This window comes from Macrobrachium rosenbergii, chromosome 51, assembly GCF_040412425.1.
Source record: "Macrobrachium rosenbergii isolate ZJJX-2024 chromosome 51, ASM4041242v1, whole genome shotgun sequence".
Lineage (NCBI taxonomy): Eukaryota > Metazoa > Arthropoda > Malacostraca > Decapoda > Palaemonidae > Macrobrachium > Macrobrachium rosenbergii.
Window position 1 is genome coordinate 49,478,536 of NC_089791.1, and position 18,796 is coordinate 49,497,331.

Here is an 18,796-nt window from a genome sequence, read left to right on the forward strand (position 1 = left end):
CGGTGGTTTCTCTGTGGAATATCTCCAGACATCATTCATGAAAAATTAAGCCTTCGCAGTATTTTCACTGAGAATATTCACTAATTACTGTATTTTCATTATATTTTTCTTGAATAAATGCACTTTGTGATAAAACTATTAAAATACTCAGATATAAGCATTTTACAGGGTTTTTCTTGGTTTAAGCTATCAAATGGGCAGTTCTAAGTGTTTTTAGATGGGTTTTAAGCATTCATGGATTTGACCTATTCATGGGGTGTGGGACGCATCCCCATGAATATATGAAAAAATATTTCAAAACTGATAAAAGCTACAACCATATGTTATATTTTGTTGTATTCTACATGAAATTGCACACATTTTCATGTATAACACTTTATGCAACGCCTAATATAAAACAGCGCGAAAATTACGACAAGGTGACTAAAGAAATTTTGAGATTTTCAGCAGTTACCATGCGTGGAGGGAAGGAAAAAGTTTTTTTCAAAAATTCACCATAAATCAAAATATTGTGCTAGAGACTTTCCATTTGCTGCAAAATGAAGGTAAATGATTGAATATCACTAGAATGTTAGATTTTTGCTTACCAAAAATACCCAAATATATATATATATATATATATATATATATATATATATATATATATATATATATATATATATATATATATATATATATATATATATATATATATGTATAATATACATATATATATATATATATATATATATATATATATATATATATATATATATATATACATATATATATATACATATACAAATCCATATTATATATATATATATATATATATATATATATATATATACATATATATATATATATATATAAATATTCCTATACAGTGAAAAAACCCATCGTTTGTTGAAAAATCGTAACTCGAATATGGCCCAGCCTACACTAGGGTAATCAGTACCATCTATACATATATGGTGTCTAGCCTACACTACACAGTATACTTTATACATATATGGTATAGTAATTATTAGTGTCAGCTAATTCTGCAGGTTCAATGCAGATTGACATGATAAGTCAGTATAAAGAGAAATTGAATAACAAACAAGGCCTAGCCTGCACTTTCGTATATCATATACGGTAGCCCAGCCTACATTATACTGTATTCTATTTTCACATAACACCGTATTATACAAACATCAAAGTAATGAATGTGCATCTTTTCCATGGATCTTCTAAAAAGTTATGCTTTACTACACTGTATCCAATCGTAAATATTCTTATATTGCTTTTGCATTATAAATAATGATCATAGCGATCAAATGTTTTGGTTTGGGAATCGATGACGCGGTCTTTATTTCGATGCATTTAACTTGGTTCAGAGGGCATTTCTTGCTTCTAGTTACCGTAAATGAATCTCTAGATACTTTATTTATAAGGGACATATATATTTTTTCGTTATACGAACTGTTTTTAAGTCGAAATATAACTTAAATATGTCTCTGCCAGTGAAATTAATTTAGCCATTTTTCGTTGTTATATGACGTTGGCGGCTGGCGTTTGTTTTGTATAAAAAAATCAATTCTTAGCTCGCTATTTTCTCTGATTTCATCATCATACTACGAGCTTTTCGATTTATCTTTCATCAGCGTGAAAACAGCAGTAATGTGTTCTTTCATGCCCAGTAGTTTTGACTGAAATACTTTCAATTTTATTTGCTGTTGAGTTTCATCCATGTTGCCAATGCATGATAATTTATAGTCATTAGCAGCTTGAACATTCTTTTCTCAGCTTCAACTACAACTTGCAGCTTAAATTTACTGTAGCTGTATATTTCATGCCGATCTTTTTCTCCAAAGCTGGATAAAGGGTAGTGTAAAACATATCAGTACTTAACATCATTTTTAACATAACTACGATAATTGTTTAACCGCATGATGATGGATGAAATACAAACAAAACAGTTGTTATCCTATTCGGTTATTAGCAAAAACAACAGAGTCGTTTAGGTTGTTTATGTTATGGCTATGATTTCGAAGAGTATAAGGTTACTAACAATACTTTTATCTTTCTCTTTACTTTTTTAAATAGAAGATGGAATAAAGAGATGGAGAAAAAGAAGTTGGTCTATTGTAAGTTGGTCTCTCTTGCCGCTTGATTCTACTGACAATTGTAGTGTATGCTGTTGCCTGTGCCGCTTGGAAATTTAAAAATATTTTCTAAATATTGTCGCACTGGTATTAATTGCTAACTCCATCAGAACTCAACTGCTCGTAAGTCAAATTATCGTGAAGACGAATTGTCGCTACTTTCGTGCACTACCTGTATTTACAAACGCACAAAAATTGCAAACTAACATGACCTATTTTAACTTCCACAAACGAGAGCAAGTGAGGTCAGCTCATTAAATTAATGTACCTATCTCAGCCTCTCGGACAACGATCGTACACAGTGCGCTGCCTGATTGTACGCTGTTGCCCGCGCCAGTCACCCGCGAATTTAAAAAATATGCATTTTCAAAATATTGTCATTATCAATAGTAATTGCAAACCCCATCGTAAAAGCGAATTATCGTAACTCAAGCACTACCTGTATATATATATATATATATATATATATATATATATATATATATATATATATATATATATATATATATATATATATATATATATATATATATATATATATATATATATATATATATATATATTTTTTATTTTACATACAACTCTCATTCATAAATTCATACATACACAAATATATTTTTTTTTATTTTGAAATACATAACTAAAGGAATGCAAGTGAAAACTTTTTGCAAAAATGAAATAATATACAAAACACCAATAAATACAATATATAAAAACTTGTAATAAATATAAAACTAAATATAAAATCAATGCAGAATACTCATCAAATCCTGACTCTTCGTTTCTGTTCTTGTTTTCTCCCTCCTCCATTGAAGAGTCTTGCATTTTTTCTCTCGACGCGGCGACGAGGTACAGTTGGAGGAGGAGACACGTGCCTCACTGCAGATGGGCCGCCCTTCATGGCCGCAGCCTCCAGTGTCCTCGGGAATGATCGAAATATATGACCGCAGTGTAGTACTTGCGGGTCACACTCCCGAACCTGCAAGTGCTAGCAGGTGCGAAAGACATACCGGGTGTCTTCTTCTGCCATTCATATGGCACACCTGGCACCGTTCTGCCACGCCTCTAGGAGCTACAGTGTGATACCCTGCCTGCAGCCGACACATTAGGGTCCAGCCACCGACGGGACATTGGAATGTGAGGAGGGGCAGCAGGGACAGGGACAGCAGAAATGGTGGCATGCAGGTGGCATCGTCAAAAGCCACGCAGCAGGAGCGGCATCGGGCAGTAGCGGCGGCAGCAGGGGCATCGGTGGAGCAGGACGACCAAGGTTGGCTCCTCCTAGCAACATCTCGCCCTATCTCCGGGCAGATCTGGAGCTCGGGGCAGGGGGAAGTGTTGGAAGGCCACCCTCTGGATTAAAGTTTATGAGGGTATTCTCCGCCACCTCGAAACTGGATGTGGACAACCCTCAGTCGTCCGAATTGTACCCACAGCAGAGGATGTAGGCATTCTGGAGGGCCAACTGAAGGAGGTATTTGAGGAGCTTCTGTATCCACCTCCTGGTTCTCCTGGATGAAGGATAATACTGGATGAGCTGATCAAAGAGATTAACCCTCCCATGTGCCTATTGTAGTGCCCGATGAGAGTAGGCCGTTGGACACGAAAACTCCTCATACGTAATCTCGCCCTGCCGAAAATGTCTTCTTCTGCTGAACGACCTCTTCTTGGATGGGCTCATGACTCGCCAGAATCATGGGCACGAGTTGGACCCCTTCCAACAGATGACGAAGACATCTTCCCTTCACTCTGTCTCTCCCTCTTGCCAGATGTTGCGGTTGGCTAGCTTAACTCTCTTGAGGACATTCAGGGCCCTTACACCAACCGAAGGGTACCACTGACGTGCACCTGCTTCATACAGTTCCTGGGCCAGGATACTGAGTTATAATAATTATCCATAAACAGGTGGTATCCTGGTTACGGAACGATCCACAAGACCGAAGACAGTGTCTCTTGGCGTGGAAGATCCCAGAATACACCGAAGTCCACGACATATCCAGCGTTGGATTCCGTAATAAAAAAATAACTTCACACCATATTTCTTTGGCTTCTTGGGGTTGTACACTTTTATACTTAGACGCCCTTTGTATGGCATCATCCCTCATCCAAAGAAAGGTTCTTGAAGGAACCACGAGAAAACTGGCACCATTCACGAATGTAGTCCAACACTGGGACTAAGATGAGGGCGGTCGGGGTTATTCGGTATGGCCCTCTCGGTTGAAGTTGTATTGAAATACCTGTCCAACGCCAGGAAACTATCACGGGGCATAATGCCGGGCACATTGGGCATACTTAAAAAAAAAAATTCCACTTTCCAATATTGCCTGACATCGCAGCAGGTGCATCATTCCAAAGAAAATGTGGGGCCCCAAAATGTGCCATGTCTGTGAGGTTGCAGCCCATGCCAGCGATATGACAACGTTGTCTGCAGTTCCTCACGCAGTACCGAGCGTAATCCGCCTGCAACGAGGCATTCCAGCAATTCCCATGTCAGGAAGAGCTGAATGAACCCCAGTGCAGTGAGAGGCACAGGGACGGTCAGTCCAGGTGCCGCCGCGTGAATGGTGCATGTTAGGTGGGGTGGGGTCCTAACCCCCCTCATCACTTTCGGGAATGGCGCCACCCAAGCTGCCGCAACGTTGCGACCTTCTACGGGCCCATGCACGCACACGTGGTGCGGGCACGACTTCGCACTCCCACCCTCCCCCCTGGCCCATCTCCCTCACTTTCACCATCACTTTCTGTCTTGTCCCCACCAGCCACAATCGGTGCCTCCTCCTCCTCCTCAGACTCCCTCATACGCACTGAAACCACTAAAATCCAGTTCACTTTCCTGCTGTGGCTCCCGTACAGACATTGGGGGCAAATACTTGTCATCACTGACATCGGGCGTGATGTCCTCGTCACCAGATGACCAACTGCCATCAAAATGAGGACTTTCCACCTGCTCTCGATCGAGCTCCAACAAGTACTCTCAATGTCCTTTTGTTGGAGGCCTAAATGCTTACGGATGCCCCTCAGGACACCTCGATGCTTCTAGAGGTCATAAAAGGCACAGGATGTGGTCCTTGGTCCCTTCGCCACACAACACGGCATTGAAAGCTGGGTCACCTTGGGTGCTTGGTCCCTCTCCAGCATCCCAATCTAAAACCTAAGCCTCACATGCTCACTACCGACAGGCACACGTGTCTTTCATGGTCCTGACACGTTGGGACATCTCTGCAAACGTCCTGTTGCATCACAAAATACGCTAACACTGCAAAAGTTCTGCAAAACACGAATGCGCTCAGAAATCGCCTCCGACAATGCGCCGCTGATGCTTTGTGGTCGAGAAGAAAGAAATTACGCATGTACGGCTGGGTAACGCTTGTAAACAAAACAACAGCGTGATCCGTGAACTCCCAGCACGCTCAAGGCGCATGATTTAAAAAACCTTCGCAAACTAGGGCCTACAAATATTTTTTCCGCAAATATTTAAAAATAATTTTTGTAGCCGACGTATCAGACGTCGATCACTCGCACCGATAGACAATTTTAGTCAACGTCGTCACGATCCAGTCGGCGTTTAAGGGTTAATTGACTGGTAGTTCACCACACCTGGTCCCCATTCCCGGTCATATAGACCTTAGGAAGGAGTCCCTGCCTCTGACATGTTGAACATAAGTGTGCTCAACTGTCAGACTTCAGAACCTTTTCAAATGGATGGGTTTGTAGGCAACATTAATCCGAAAAAGGCTAGGCTGAATCTAAAAGTCAGTGAAAATAAAACTATAAAGAGAGAGGGTACGACTTGCTCCTATTGAACTAAGGAATATACATAATAGAAAGGGTGCTCCATTGCACAACTCACCCGCATCAGTCGCCAGTTCACCACGTGACGGCTCGTTAACCTCCTCTCTGCCCACACACACACACTCTCTTCCACAACTGAACACCTTAGGTGATATGGTACCTGTCCCACTAGGGGAGCCAGGTAAGCTACGCAACTTGTTGACCAGACCCAAGGAAAGTGTCCAAGGACTTGTGGGCAACATCCTGAAGGTAGAAGGAGGTGAAGGTGGTCTGGCGCATCCACACGCCACCTTCAGTACCTGAGGAACTGACAGATTCTTTCTGAATGCGAGGAACGACCTATGCCCTAGACCTCATGGGATCTCCACCTGAACGTACTGGTGTCCTCACCAGAAGCAGAGTACTGTACACCCATTTGATCACCTCACAAAGCCAGAAAGAGATGGTGTTTCTGGACACTTCTTTCTTGAATCCAGCCAGTGCTAAAAAAAGTCATCAACACTCAGGCCGGAGATGTCGAGTCCTCATAAGATAGCAGCCCAGCACCCTTACAGGACAGAGTAGCATCTCATCTGGATCACTGTCAACAAAGTCCTCTAGGAGGGGATCAAGAAGGACTCGAACCTGGTTTCAGGGACTGACAGATTTTGAGTCTTCGCTACGAAATCAGGGATGAAATCGAGTGTAACGGGTTCCCATCTCCTCAAGTGTTTAGCATCAAAGAAAAGCCCATGAAGTTCACCTACTCTCTTTGCCAATGCCAGGTCCCTGCCTGACGACTCTCATAAAGGCTCGTACAGTGCACGAGTCAGACTCCTAAGAACAAGTCACATCACACGCACAGGGCATGACTTCCCAGGGAGGGCAAGACCTTTCGAAGCTTCCCATCAGCAAAGAAATCTCCAGTGAGGATATCAACACCTTTCATGAGCAGGACTAGGCCCAAGGCGGCCTTGTAGCCCTTGACAGCTGAAATGGAGAGAAGCTTCTCTCGGCAAAGAAAGACAAGAAAGTCTGCTACCTACTGAATAGTAGCTCAGACCAGAGCCACAGAAGATGGCCCATTTCCCCTGGACACAGACACAAAGGATTGATGCAGGTATCCAGACATCTCTGTCACTGTGCGGCAAGACAAACCGCTCTCTCACAAGAGATGCTGGATAGTCTCCGGCCATGAAGTGAAAGGGACTCCACTGACTGGTGGTACCATCCTACATAAGGTTGACACAGAAGGTTGTGCCAGGGGGGAATCTCTTTTGATATCTCAGAGAGTAGAGCTAGCAGGTCCAGATACTATATGGCATGTGACCATTTGGGACACACCAGGGTCATTCTGAGATTCAGGGTGATCACTGCCCTGTTAATCACCTTGTGAATCAGACAAAACAGAGGAAAAGTGTACACGCTTTGGTTGTTCTATGGGTGCTGGAAGACGTCTTCTTTTGCAGCCCATAGGTCCGGCATGATAGAACAGAAAACCTGAAGCCTTCCGTTGTGCTATGTAGCAAACAAATCGATGGATGGTCGACCCCAAAGGTCAAAAAGTCTCTCCGCAATGTCTGGCTGAAGGGACCACTCTGTCCCTATCACCTGACCCTGGTGACTAAGCTTGTCTGCCACTACATTCCTCTTGCCTAGAAATGTATCTGGCCAACAGCTCTACTGAGTGTGCTACTGCCCACTCGTGCACCTGCATTGTAAACAGGTGTGCAGAAGAGACATTAGGCCTCCCTGTTTGTTGACATATGCCACTACTGTGGTGTTGTCGCTCATCAACACCACAGAGTGGAGTGCCCCATCACTCAATCCTGAAACTCTTGGAGAGCCAGGAAGGCTGCCTTGAGTTCCAGGATATTGATGTGAAGGTGTCGGTCATTCCAGTTCACAAACCTGAAATCAGCAACTCTTCCAGGTGTGCGCCAAATCCCTTGTTCGATGTATCTGAGAACAGAAGCATCTCGGGAGGGGGAGTGTGTAGAGACACTCCTATTACAGGGTTCCTGTTGTCTACCCACCACGATAAGTCCTGTCTCACTTCCTCCGAGAGAGGAATGGGAAGGAACGGGGAATCCCTCGCCAGAGACCAGAACTCCTTTATTCTCCACTGAAGGGAACGAAGGTGAAGCTGCCCATGAGGGACCAGCTTCTCCAAGGACGACATGTGACCAAGAATGACCTGTGACTGCCTAGCTGGTTGCTCCCATCAACACAGGAACAACAGGGCTGCCTTCCTGAACCTGCTGATATGCGAGTCACAAATGCCCAGGTACTTATCCTCTGCTTGGGTATGAGATCAGACTTCTCGAAGCTTACTACAACCCCTAGGTTGTGGCAAAACTCAAGAAGGCGATCCCTGTACTTGAGCAACTGCGACCGAGAGCTCACCAGGATTAGCCAGTCATTGAAATACCTCACATGTATCCCGTACGAATGGGCCCAAGATGACACAAGGGTGAACACTCACGTGAACACCTGGGGAGCAGTTGAGAGCCTTAAGCAAAGTGCCCTGAACTGGAACACTATTTCCCCGAGGATAAAGCACAGGTACTTGCGAGAGGATCGATGGATGGTTATTTGAAAATATGCATCCTCCAAGTCCACCTTAAGCATGAAGTTGGGCTCCCTGACAGTTGCAAGCACCAAACGTGTCGTTTCCATCGTGAACCAAGTTTGGCAAACAAATCGGTTCAAGGGATAAAGGTCTACGACCGGCCTCCAACAACCCGTTACTTTCACTATGATAAAGATTCAGCTGTAAAAGCCCGGGACTGGTCTGTCACGACTTCCATAGCACCATTCTTCAGCATCGCTTCCACCTTCCCCCCGTAGGGCGAGGTTCCTCCATAAGCCAGAAATGTATGTTTGGAAATGGACCAGGTTGTTGGTGAGGGGTGGCAGAGACTTGAAGGGAAATACTAGATATCCCTCCCAAAGGGCATCTACTACCCAGGTCTCTGCTCCGTATTGCTGCCATGTTGCCCAATGGCACGATAGGTGGCCCCCCCCACAACCAACTGCAGCATGTGGAGGGGAATACTGCCCTAGTGTCCACCTCTCTTCTTCTTACCCTTGGGCCCGTTTGACTGGGAGGAGGGCTGAAAGGAGCACAGCTGTGTACCCATCCTTGAGGGGGCAGAAGAAGGGTAGGTGTTCCCACGAGGGCCCTTCGAAGTCTGGGACTTCTTAGGGCATGTAGAGGAAGTGCCAGCCTGACCCTAAGGTCGGGCAGCAGTGGCACAAGAAGGCCCGGAAGTCTTTGCCACTGCCTGGTGGACCAGTCGGTCATTATCCTCGACTTGACATTTGACTACTGTGGCATCTACCAACTCTCATGGGAAGAGGGAGGTAGAACCCAGCAACAGTCCATTCCTTAAAGCCAATGCCGACTCTGGGCCCACAAACTTGGTTACTCGAGTCAGGATAGCGTCCCTCCTCTTACGGACCAAGTTCGCTCACAGGTTTGCTGTCTGGTGGGTTAGGTAGGTGATGGCCCTGCCTCCAGAACGGCCCAGTCCCGCAAAGGTGGCTTCCTCCTTGGGAATCATGGAACACAAGGAAGCAGCAACTTTGGACAATGAGGACCACAGGTCCAATCTTGAGACAGAGCCTGAAACACTGCCACGGCAGTCGATTCCAGGCTCGCTGCTTCTTGCTGCAAGAGGATGATACCCTCCACACCAAGCTGCTGCAGCGACAGATCTGGACCCAGACAAACCAAGTCTGGGTCAACCTGTTTGGGCAGCAAGGGCTTCTCCAAAGCCATATAGGAGCGCTTCTGTCAAGGGGGAAAAGGAGGCAGTTTCTTGTCTGAACGGCTGAAGCAAAGTAAATTCTCCTTCCCAGAGACCAGAGAGTTCACCTGCTCCAGTACACCTTTCAAAAGATCGGACCATGGCAGGCCCAAAGAGGACTAGGTTCCTTCTTGGGTCCCCAGTGGGCTTCGAGGGCAGATGGACAATCCATGGATGTGGCCATGGCCCCTTCCCTGAGGTCGTTGTGCTGACAAATCAACCCAACGATCTCTGCAAACATTTTCTGTAGCTCAGGGGTGCCTGTGTCCTGAGGGAAAGGACCCTCGGGTTCTTCCAGAACACGGTCCTCCCAGGTTACTCTCCCAGCAGGAGGGAAACCCTCAGCAGAACCCCTGGGCCCCTGCTCAAGCACTTGGGCATATGACTGTGTTGATCCAAGGACCAAACCAGGAACATAAACCTTTCGTGGGAGAGCTGTGTTGAGATGTCACATCACAATCACGAATCCTTCTGTCCAACTCACGACTCCCAGTGTAACCCCACAAGGTTGAGGGGACAGGTGAGAGGGGCCAAACACCTTTCTCGGACCTGCCGGAAGCCAAAGCCCTGATAGGAGAGGAAAAGCGGCGAGTGATCATCACCCTGTGGTGACAATAGTTTCACAGGTCTTGGAGAGCGCTCCCACTCATGCGAACATGGAGGGGGGCATCCCGAGGAGAGCGAATGGGTTCATGTATACATGTGCGGAAGCTATCTCCAGGTGAGCGGGCCCGTTCACGCAAACGCGAGTGAGGGCTGACCAGGGGAGAGCGATCTCACTCTCTCGGGCGTGTAATCGGGCTGCCCTCTTGATGTGCTCATCTTCTTTGAGGCCGAAGCCTCTACATGCAAAGAAGGCTGTGTTGGGGACCTCCCCGAAGCTTCTCCAGGTGAGCGGACTTGTGGGCCTGCTGCACCTGTGTGGGACCCTGGCTGTGTACTCAAGCAAGCACTGGCAGGGGGTGAGGCAGCACCTGCCATACTCTCATGTGGAAGAGTCTACACCATCCCATGGACTGGTAGAGGTGACTTGGGATTTCAATGAAACCCTAGTACCTGGGGTGACGCAGGTCTCCTTGGAGGTCTGCGCACCTGGAGCTCCCAAGTCACAAGGCACAAACATTGGTTGCTCCTTCTACCCAAGTGTCCAGAGAAACTTGAGCAGAGGTACTCTTTCTAGTCTGGGAAGGTGACCTCCTGGAACTAGTATAGGTGAAGTGGGTCCCTCTTGGAGACCCATGCACCTGGTGCTCCCGAGTTGCCTGGTCTTGGAGAGACCAGCAGCACAGCTCCCGAGTCCAAAGACCGGGGAGAGCACCCGGGAGATCCCTTTGCCTCTTCCACAGAAGGAGGCAAACCTTCGGAAGACCTGGAACAGGACTTCTTCTGGTAGGGAGAAGCTACCTTCTTCTTCCTCAGCTTGCGAGCTTTCGAAGAAGGCGGGGAAGCAGCAGCAGATGACATCGATGACGAAGATAATGAAGACGATGACACCTCCCAACTCTTCTTCTTGCCGTACGCCTTCTTCATAAGGGAGTGCAGGAGAGCATCCCCACATCCAGAGGATGGAGGCGGAAATGCAGAGGAGCACAGACAATGGGAGAAGAGATGGAAGGAACCACTGCCATAGCAGCGGTTCTCAAGCCAGTCGACATGGTAACTGTAGCAGTGGTCACAGTCACCGAAGCAGCAGTCACTGGAGGGGCCTGAGAGCCCTCAGGTGGCTGAGCAAGCCCCACCAAGGCACACCCATCAGATCCAGGTACCAAAACTCTCAAAAGCTCCTCGGTCTCTCTTGATTCCTGGAATTTAGTTAAGGTTTAGCAATCTCTTCACTCTGAAGGGATTCCTTCCAAATGCCCTGTCCCCCACAACTTCCACCTGATGAAACAAGTGAAGACAACGAGGGGTAAATCGCTCCTGTAGGAGTGATGGCAATGTGTGGGAGTTTTGCAGGAGGTAAGAATGAACTATAGGAGTAATGGCAATGTGTGGGAGTTTTGCAGGAGGTAGGAATGAACAAGAAGGATTAGCAACCACAGGAGTCGTCAGAGGCACGTTACCACCCGACGAAGCCTTGGAAGCCTTTTTCTTATACTTCCTCCTCAGCGAAAGCCTCGCCCATTGCACAGGGAACCAGTCATGACACTCGTCACAAGTACTTTCGGGATTACAGTCATGCCCTCTGCAACTTGTGCAGAGGACATGAGGGTCTACATCAACGGAGGAGCAGTAATGATTGCAGGGTTTGGAGGTGGCACCAAGACATGCATTTGGTATTGACCTTCAAGGCTGTCAGGCTTATCACTGCATTGTGGGTTTACCATGAACAACAAAATGCTTTAAGATATATAGTCATACCTCGAAATCCCGCTTGAGTTAACCGGAGCCTCGTGACAAGGGTGAATTTTGTAAGTTTGGCATGGTCTTTAAAAGTGCTAATAAATGTTTATTTCAGAGTTTAAGTACTAAATATGACCCTAATCATTCTCCCAAAGTATTAAGCTAACTTACTGAACTAAAGTTAGTGTAATTTTATTTAAAATTTAGCTTTCATGGCCCAAAAAAGAATACAGTAAATGGTTGACATAAAAATGGAGTACTGCACAGTTTTCATAATGCGCATTTACAGTAGGTTTGTATGGTACTAAGTTACCTAATTCATGGGATGCCGTTTTCTTTGTCACTTAGGTAAAGCTTTTCTTTGACCAGTAACTAGGCAAAACAATCTGTCACAGTCAACAAAAGTACAATTTACATAAAACATCGAAAAACATGTACATAATGTTGGTAGGGATAGTACAGTACAGGTAAAAAGTTAATCAATGGAAAATTATATGGTGTAGTTTGGCACACCAGAGTAAGTGTAGAAGTATGTTTGGAGAACTACAAATGAGAGAGAGAGAGAGAGAGAGAGAGAGAGAGAGAGAGAGAGAGAGAGAGAGAGAGAGAGAGACACCAGAGAGAGAGAGAGAGATACTGTAATAAAGTAACTGTACTGCTTTTGTATTGTATTTATGCTAGAACTGTAAAATACAAATTTTCCATTCTGATTTTACACCTAAAAACACTAAAACTTAAAAATTAAACACACTTTCTACAGGGTATCATCTTTGAAAAATGCAGTAACTAAATGGTATCACATCTTGTAAAAGTACTAAACTGAAAGTGCTGTAATTACATGCACATAAAGATTGCACTTAGCACTTTTCTCCGGTGAACAGAGTAATTTTCAAAAGAATGATACTTATACAACTCTTAGTTACATCTCTGATATTACATTAAAGAATTCATTTTATCAAATGAGTGCAACTGAACAACCTCATCTCAAGGTCATGTAAAGTCCTTGTGACAAAGACTTTGCAAATGGACATTCCAGGACCATGTGATATTTATGTACAGAAATATAAATATAAATTTTCCATATCGATTTTACAGTTAAAAGTATGCCTACTTTTAAATGTACTTCAAACATTAAACAAGCATTTTCTGCAGGTATCATCTTTGAAAAGTGCAGTAACTTTGCAAATGGGTATCACATCTTGTAAAAGTACACTAACTGAATGTGCTGAAATTACCTTTGCATCATATTTATGCATGTACAAAAATAAAATAATGCATTTTCAAAACAGATTTTACACATGAAAAGCATGAAATGCATTTTCATAGAGATTTTACATGAAAGCATGAAATGCATTTTTCATAGAGATTTTGCAAATTAAAACATGAAATGCATTTTCATACAGATTTTACACATAAAAGCATGAAATGCATTTTCATACAATTTTACACACATAAAAGACTGAAATGCATTTTTTTCACAGATTTTACACACCGAAGCATGAAAACTTGTAAATTACTTCAAAAATTAAACACCCACTTCTGCAGTGGTTTCTAGAATTTTGTGTGTCTGTAAAAATCGCGTGCCCATTAATTAGGTTCCAGTGAAAAGTTCGTGTGTGTGTGAGCTTTCGAATCGTAAGATCAATCACTGTACTGTATATCAGAGCAAAATGAGAAACAATCCCACTGGGAATGTTGCAAAAACCAAGCAAAATGGCAGGCAGGGGAGAGGGTACAGAAGAGTTCCGCAATGCACAACGGCCAAAAGCAAAGCAAATACTTACTATCTGGGTGGGCGGGACTACCACCAGTTGGACGGTACTGAACTACCTAACAACCTTGTTTAAAAGTTGAAATGGCCGTTTTCCAGTTAAGCTGAAGCAAGTTCCTAATGTAACAACCAATGGTTTGTATACTGTGTAGGAACAAACTCAATGACAGTAAAAAGGAAGTGAAGCCATGTTCTACCCTTCCAGACGACCAGAGAAAAAGTGCTTTGATAAGGCAGGTGAGTAAGAAGTATTAATGTGCCATAACCACCAGTTAACTACTTTGTTACCAAGTTCAATGGCCTCCCAGCTTCCACTGAAGGATACTATTATATAAAAGGCAACACTGTATTTATGCAGGAGCAACTAGGGTAAAATGAACAGGCAAATAAACAGCCATGTACAGTATCTCACCCAAGAACTTAAGTTTTATTTGATGTTTATAAAACTATCTTACACTCCACTTTTCATCAGACTACTACAGTAAACCGCCTGCATTCGCATGAATAGCTAAAATCCGCGAATACTTAAAACCCCTCTAAAAACACTTAGAAATGCCTATTTTGATAGTTAAACACAAGAAAAACCCTCTAAAAATGCTTATACCTGAGTATTTTAATAGTTTTATCACAAAAAGTGCATTTCGTCATGCAAATGATATGAAAATACAGTACTGTAATTTTCCGCAAATAATGGGTAGATACGTTCCACAGAGAAATCCGCGAATGCATGAGTCTGCGAATCGTGAGAACACGAATACGGGGGGTTTACTGTATATGCATTAAAGGAAAGGACTGTAACTCATTCTAAGACTACAAAAATCAATGAACATTAACAAACGTGAAGAAATTTTTTTTTAACTCAAAAAATTCATTGTAATTACACTGGAAACTCATGGTAAACTTTATTATTTGCTATCATAATTACTGCATTATTGGATTGTTTAACCAAACCAGAGTTAAAATACTTAGCTCTCAATGGGTTGGCCCTAAAAGCAAAAGTGAAGCCAATATCAAGAAAGTAAAACATTTTCTTATAGAACTGTCCCTCAAGCAAGTACTTCAACTATTCCTGCTAACTTACCAACTTGAGATGATAAACTGATTGCTAATGGCTACCAAAATATGTGCCTGTATTACTTAAAAAAAAAAATTACCATTCCCAAGGATCTCAACAAATACACAGTACTAACCTCAAATCTCTTATCAACAGAGGAGAAAGAAGGTCTCATGGCCGCAAATGAACGTCTCTTTGAGTTTGGAGTAGTCCCGTTATAATTCCAACTATCCAAATTTACTTCTGTAGCATTCAAAGTATCACCAAAATTCAGAGCACTTTCTTGAGGTAATTCATCCCAAAAAGTAGGACATTCCTTCTTAAGTTTCAGCCACGGAAATCCCATTTTTCTCTCTCTATAATGAACTGGTGTCCTAGGTAACTCCCTCTGCCTTTTTCTTCCAGGCAAAACATCTCTAATAACTTCATCAATGATTTCTAAATCATCATGCAGTCTTCCATTGACCACTGTGGAATCCTGCGTAACATGAAAGCCACTAAATCCTGACTCACTTCCACCAGGGCTCAGTGATGTTGAGCTTACAATTTTAGGGACAAATCCATTCCAAGCATTATCACTGTCATCATCAGAGATGATTAGTACCTCATCATGTGAGTCCATCATTATTCTACTTGTAATGCCTGTAAAAATATAAATACTTAATTTAAGATTTATATTTTAAATTCTTATCTCTTCACATATAGCTTTTGCTTCCGAGCCAGTAGTAGTTCAATAGTTCAACAGATTGAAACAAAAAACAAGAGCTCTCAGTTTTATATGAATATCCATCTTCCATCCATCTACTTCCCCCACTCCCTACCACGGGACCAATAGGTTAAACTCATTTGGGAGGGCAATTTATAAAATGGAGAAGTAAGTATTTAAAAAATATATCTTAAATTAAATATTTATATTTTTTAAATGAACCACTTTACCTCTCCAATATATAGCCAATTCCCACATTTGAAAAAGGAGATGGCAAAGTGGAAATCAGCCAACCCTTAAAGGCTACTTAGTAACAAAATATTTTGTACAAAACAAGTGTTTGGGTACAAAACAAGTATTTGTTTTAATCAACAAATTCAATCCCATCCACAGACAGAGTATTGAAGGCCAGTGTCAAAGGACAAATTGTTGAAAAGACAAAGTGTCAAAGGGTCAAAATGTTGAAAGGACAGTGGCGAGTGGACAAAGTGTTGAATGAATAGTGTCATAAGGACAAAAAATCGAAGAGAGAGAGAGAGAGAGAGAGAGAGAGAGAGAGAGAGAGAGAGAGAGAGAGAGAGAGAAGTCATGTATGTGGCCTTTCAATGATCTATTTTACTAACAAATAAAGTATCCACTTTAAAACTAAAGTATACAAAACAAATAAACATCACAATTTTTAATAGTAAATTGCATTTTTCCTAACTATACAAACCCGAGGTCCTTTACATTAGGATTACTTTTAGGCGTAGGCTGGAAACGGTCGTTTAACTTCAAACAAGGTGATTAGGCAGTTAACTACCGTCCGGGAGGCGGGAGTACTGCCTGCCCGATATGTCAACGTTCTAATTTGCCTTTCGGCCCAGGTATCAGATTGAGGGGTGGCATGAGGTGGGCATAAAATGTAAAGGACCTCGGGTTTGTATAGTTAGGAAAAATACAATTTACTTTTAAAAATTGTGATTTGTTCCGACACAATATACAAACCCTAGGTCCTTTGCATTAGGAGACTTACTGGTTGGAGAGAGGAATCTGAGTGAGTCTCCTGAACTGACTGGAGTTCACCACCTTGTCTTCCCTTCCTGGTCAATAGAGCAAGGAAGGGAAAAACTGCCTCTGACAAAATGATCGGGTTGTAAGAAACACGGGATCAGTTGTCAGACTTCTGAGTCCCTTTGCATAAAAGAGGAAACGTCAGTTTATGCAAAGTAGGCTAGGAAGAACTTGGAATCGGATGACATAGAGGCAATCACAAGCATTGGGTTTGTCTTATAGTCATGGTCTCCCTCCCCCCTTGCAAGGGGAAGGAGTGGGGTTACTTCTATCAACCTGAACGGAAAATAGAACAGGAGCTCCTGTTGGGTGGTAACCTGCATCAACCGCCAGACCCAGCATGTATTGGCACATCCGCTCCCTGCCCGTGGGAAGAGAGCCAGGATGGGGAGAAAGAAGAGAGGCTAGTCACTCAACATTCATTCTCCCAATCACAACTGTACATCTTAGGCGAGATGCAACCTGTCCTGTTAAGAGGAGCCGGGTAAGCTACACAACTTGTTGAGCAGCCACCACAGGACCCAAGGAAAAAGTGTCCAAGGACTTGTGAGCAACATCCTGGAGGTAGAAGGAGGTGAAGGTAGTCTGTTGGGAACACACGCCCGCCTTCAGCACCTGTGAAACCGACATGTTCTTCTGGAATGCGAGGGACGGACCAATGCTGCGACTTTGTGAGCTCTCAGACGAAGCGTACCGATGTCGTCTTCTCCTGCAGCAGAATACACTCTCCTTATCGTCTCACGAAGCCAGAAAGAGATGGTGTTCTTGGACACTTCTTTCTTGGTCGAGCCAGTACTAACGAAGAGTCGTCGACACTCAGGCCGGAGACATCGAGTCCTCTTCAGATAGCGCCGCAGCACTCTAACAGGACACAGTAGCATCTCATCTGGTTCATTACCTACAAAGTCCTCTAGGGAAGGGATCGTGAAGGACTCGAACTGTGCGTCAGGGACCGAAGGATTCTGGGTCTTCGCTACGAAATCCGGGACGAAATCAAGCGTAACTGATCCCCATCCCCTCGAGTGTTTAACATCGAAGTAAAGTCCGTGAAGTTCGCCAACTCTCTTTGCCGATGCCAGGGCCAGCAGGAAGACAGTCTTGAGGGTCAGATCCCTGTCTGACGACTCTCATAAAGGCTCGTATGGTGCACGAGTCAGGCTCCTTAGAACGAGAGTCACATCCCACGCAGGGGGCCTGAGATCCCTGGGTGTGCAAGACCTTTTGAAGCTTCTCATTAGTAGAGAGATCTTGAAGGAAGCAGAGATGCCTACTCCTTTCAGCTGTAAGACTAGGCCGAGTGCGGCGCGGTAGCCTTTCACGGCTGAAACGGAGAGAAGCTTCTCTCGGCGAAGGAAGACAAGGAAGTCCGCAACCTGCTGAATAGTAGCTCCGACCGGAGAGATACCCCTTCGCCACACCAACCACAGAAGACGGACCACTTTCCCTGGTATACCGCTGTGGAGAATCGTCTGAGGTATCCTGCCATCTCTGTTGCTGCGCGATGATCTAAAAGCCTCTCGGCTCGCAAGAGATGGTGGATAACCTCCAGCCGTGAAGACACAGGGACTGCACTGCCTGGTGGTACCGCTCTGCGGGGTTGACACAGCAGGTTGGGCCAGTGGGGATCTCTCTCAGCGCCTCAGAGGAGAGCTAGCAGGTCCGGATACCAAACGGCCTGGGGCCATTTAACCACCAGAATCATCCTGAGATTCGGAGTGATCATCACCCGGCTGATCACTTGGTGAATCAGACAGAACGGAGGGAAGGCGTACATGTTGAGGTTGTCCCATGGGTGCTGGAACGCGTCCTCCGCAGCGGCCCATGGGTCCGGCATGACCGAACAGAAGACCTGGAATTTTCTGTTGTGCCGGGTGGCGAACAGATCGATGGCGGACGCCCCCACAGGTCGAATAGCTTTTCCATCACTTCCGAGTGGAGGGACCATTAGGCTCCTATCTCTTGATTCTGGCGGCTGAGCTTGTCTGCCACGACATTCCTCTTGCCTGGAATGTACCTGGCTGACAGCTCTACCAAGTGAGCCATGGCCCACTCGTGCACCTGCATTGTCAACTGGTGGAGCAGGAGGAACACTAGGCCCCCCTGCTTGTTGACGTAAGCCACTACCGTGGTATTGTCGCTCATCAGTACCAAGGAGTGTCC

General features: G+C 44.4%; 1 protein-coding gene across 7 annotated transcripts in view; it reads right to left on the reverse strand.

Moving 5' to 3' along the window:
• Positions 1–18,796, reverse strand: part of LOC136833386 (DNA (cytosine-5)-methyltransferase 3A-like) — a 332,296-nt gene that overhangs the window by 261,908 nt on the left and 51,592 nt on the right. For all 7 annotated transcript variants that reach the window (XR_010851452.1, XM_067095457.1, XM_067095458.1 and 4 more), the window contains exon 2: positions 15,014–15,519. Coding sequence is in view for 6 of the 7 variants with exons in the window: in XM_067095457.1 (XP_066951558.1) it covers positions 15,014–15,502 (489 nt within the window). In the remaining variant the exon portion in view is untranslated. The remainder of the gene's footprint in view (positions 1–15,013; positions 15,520–18,796) is intronic.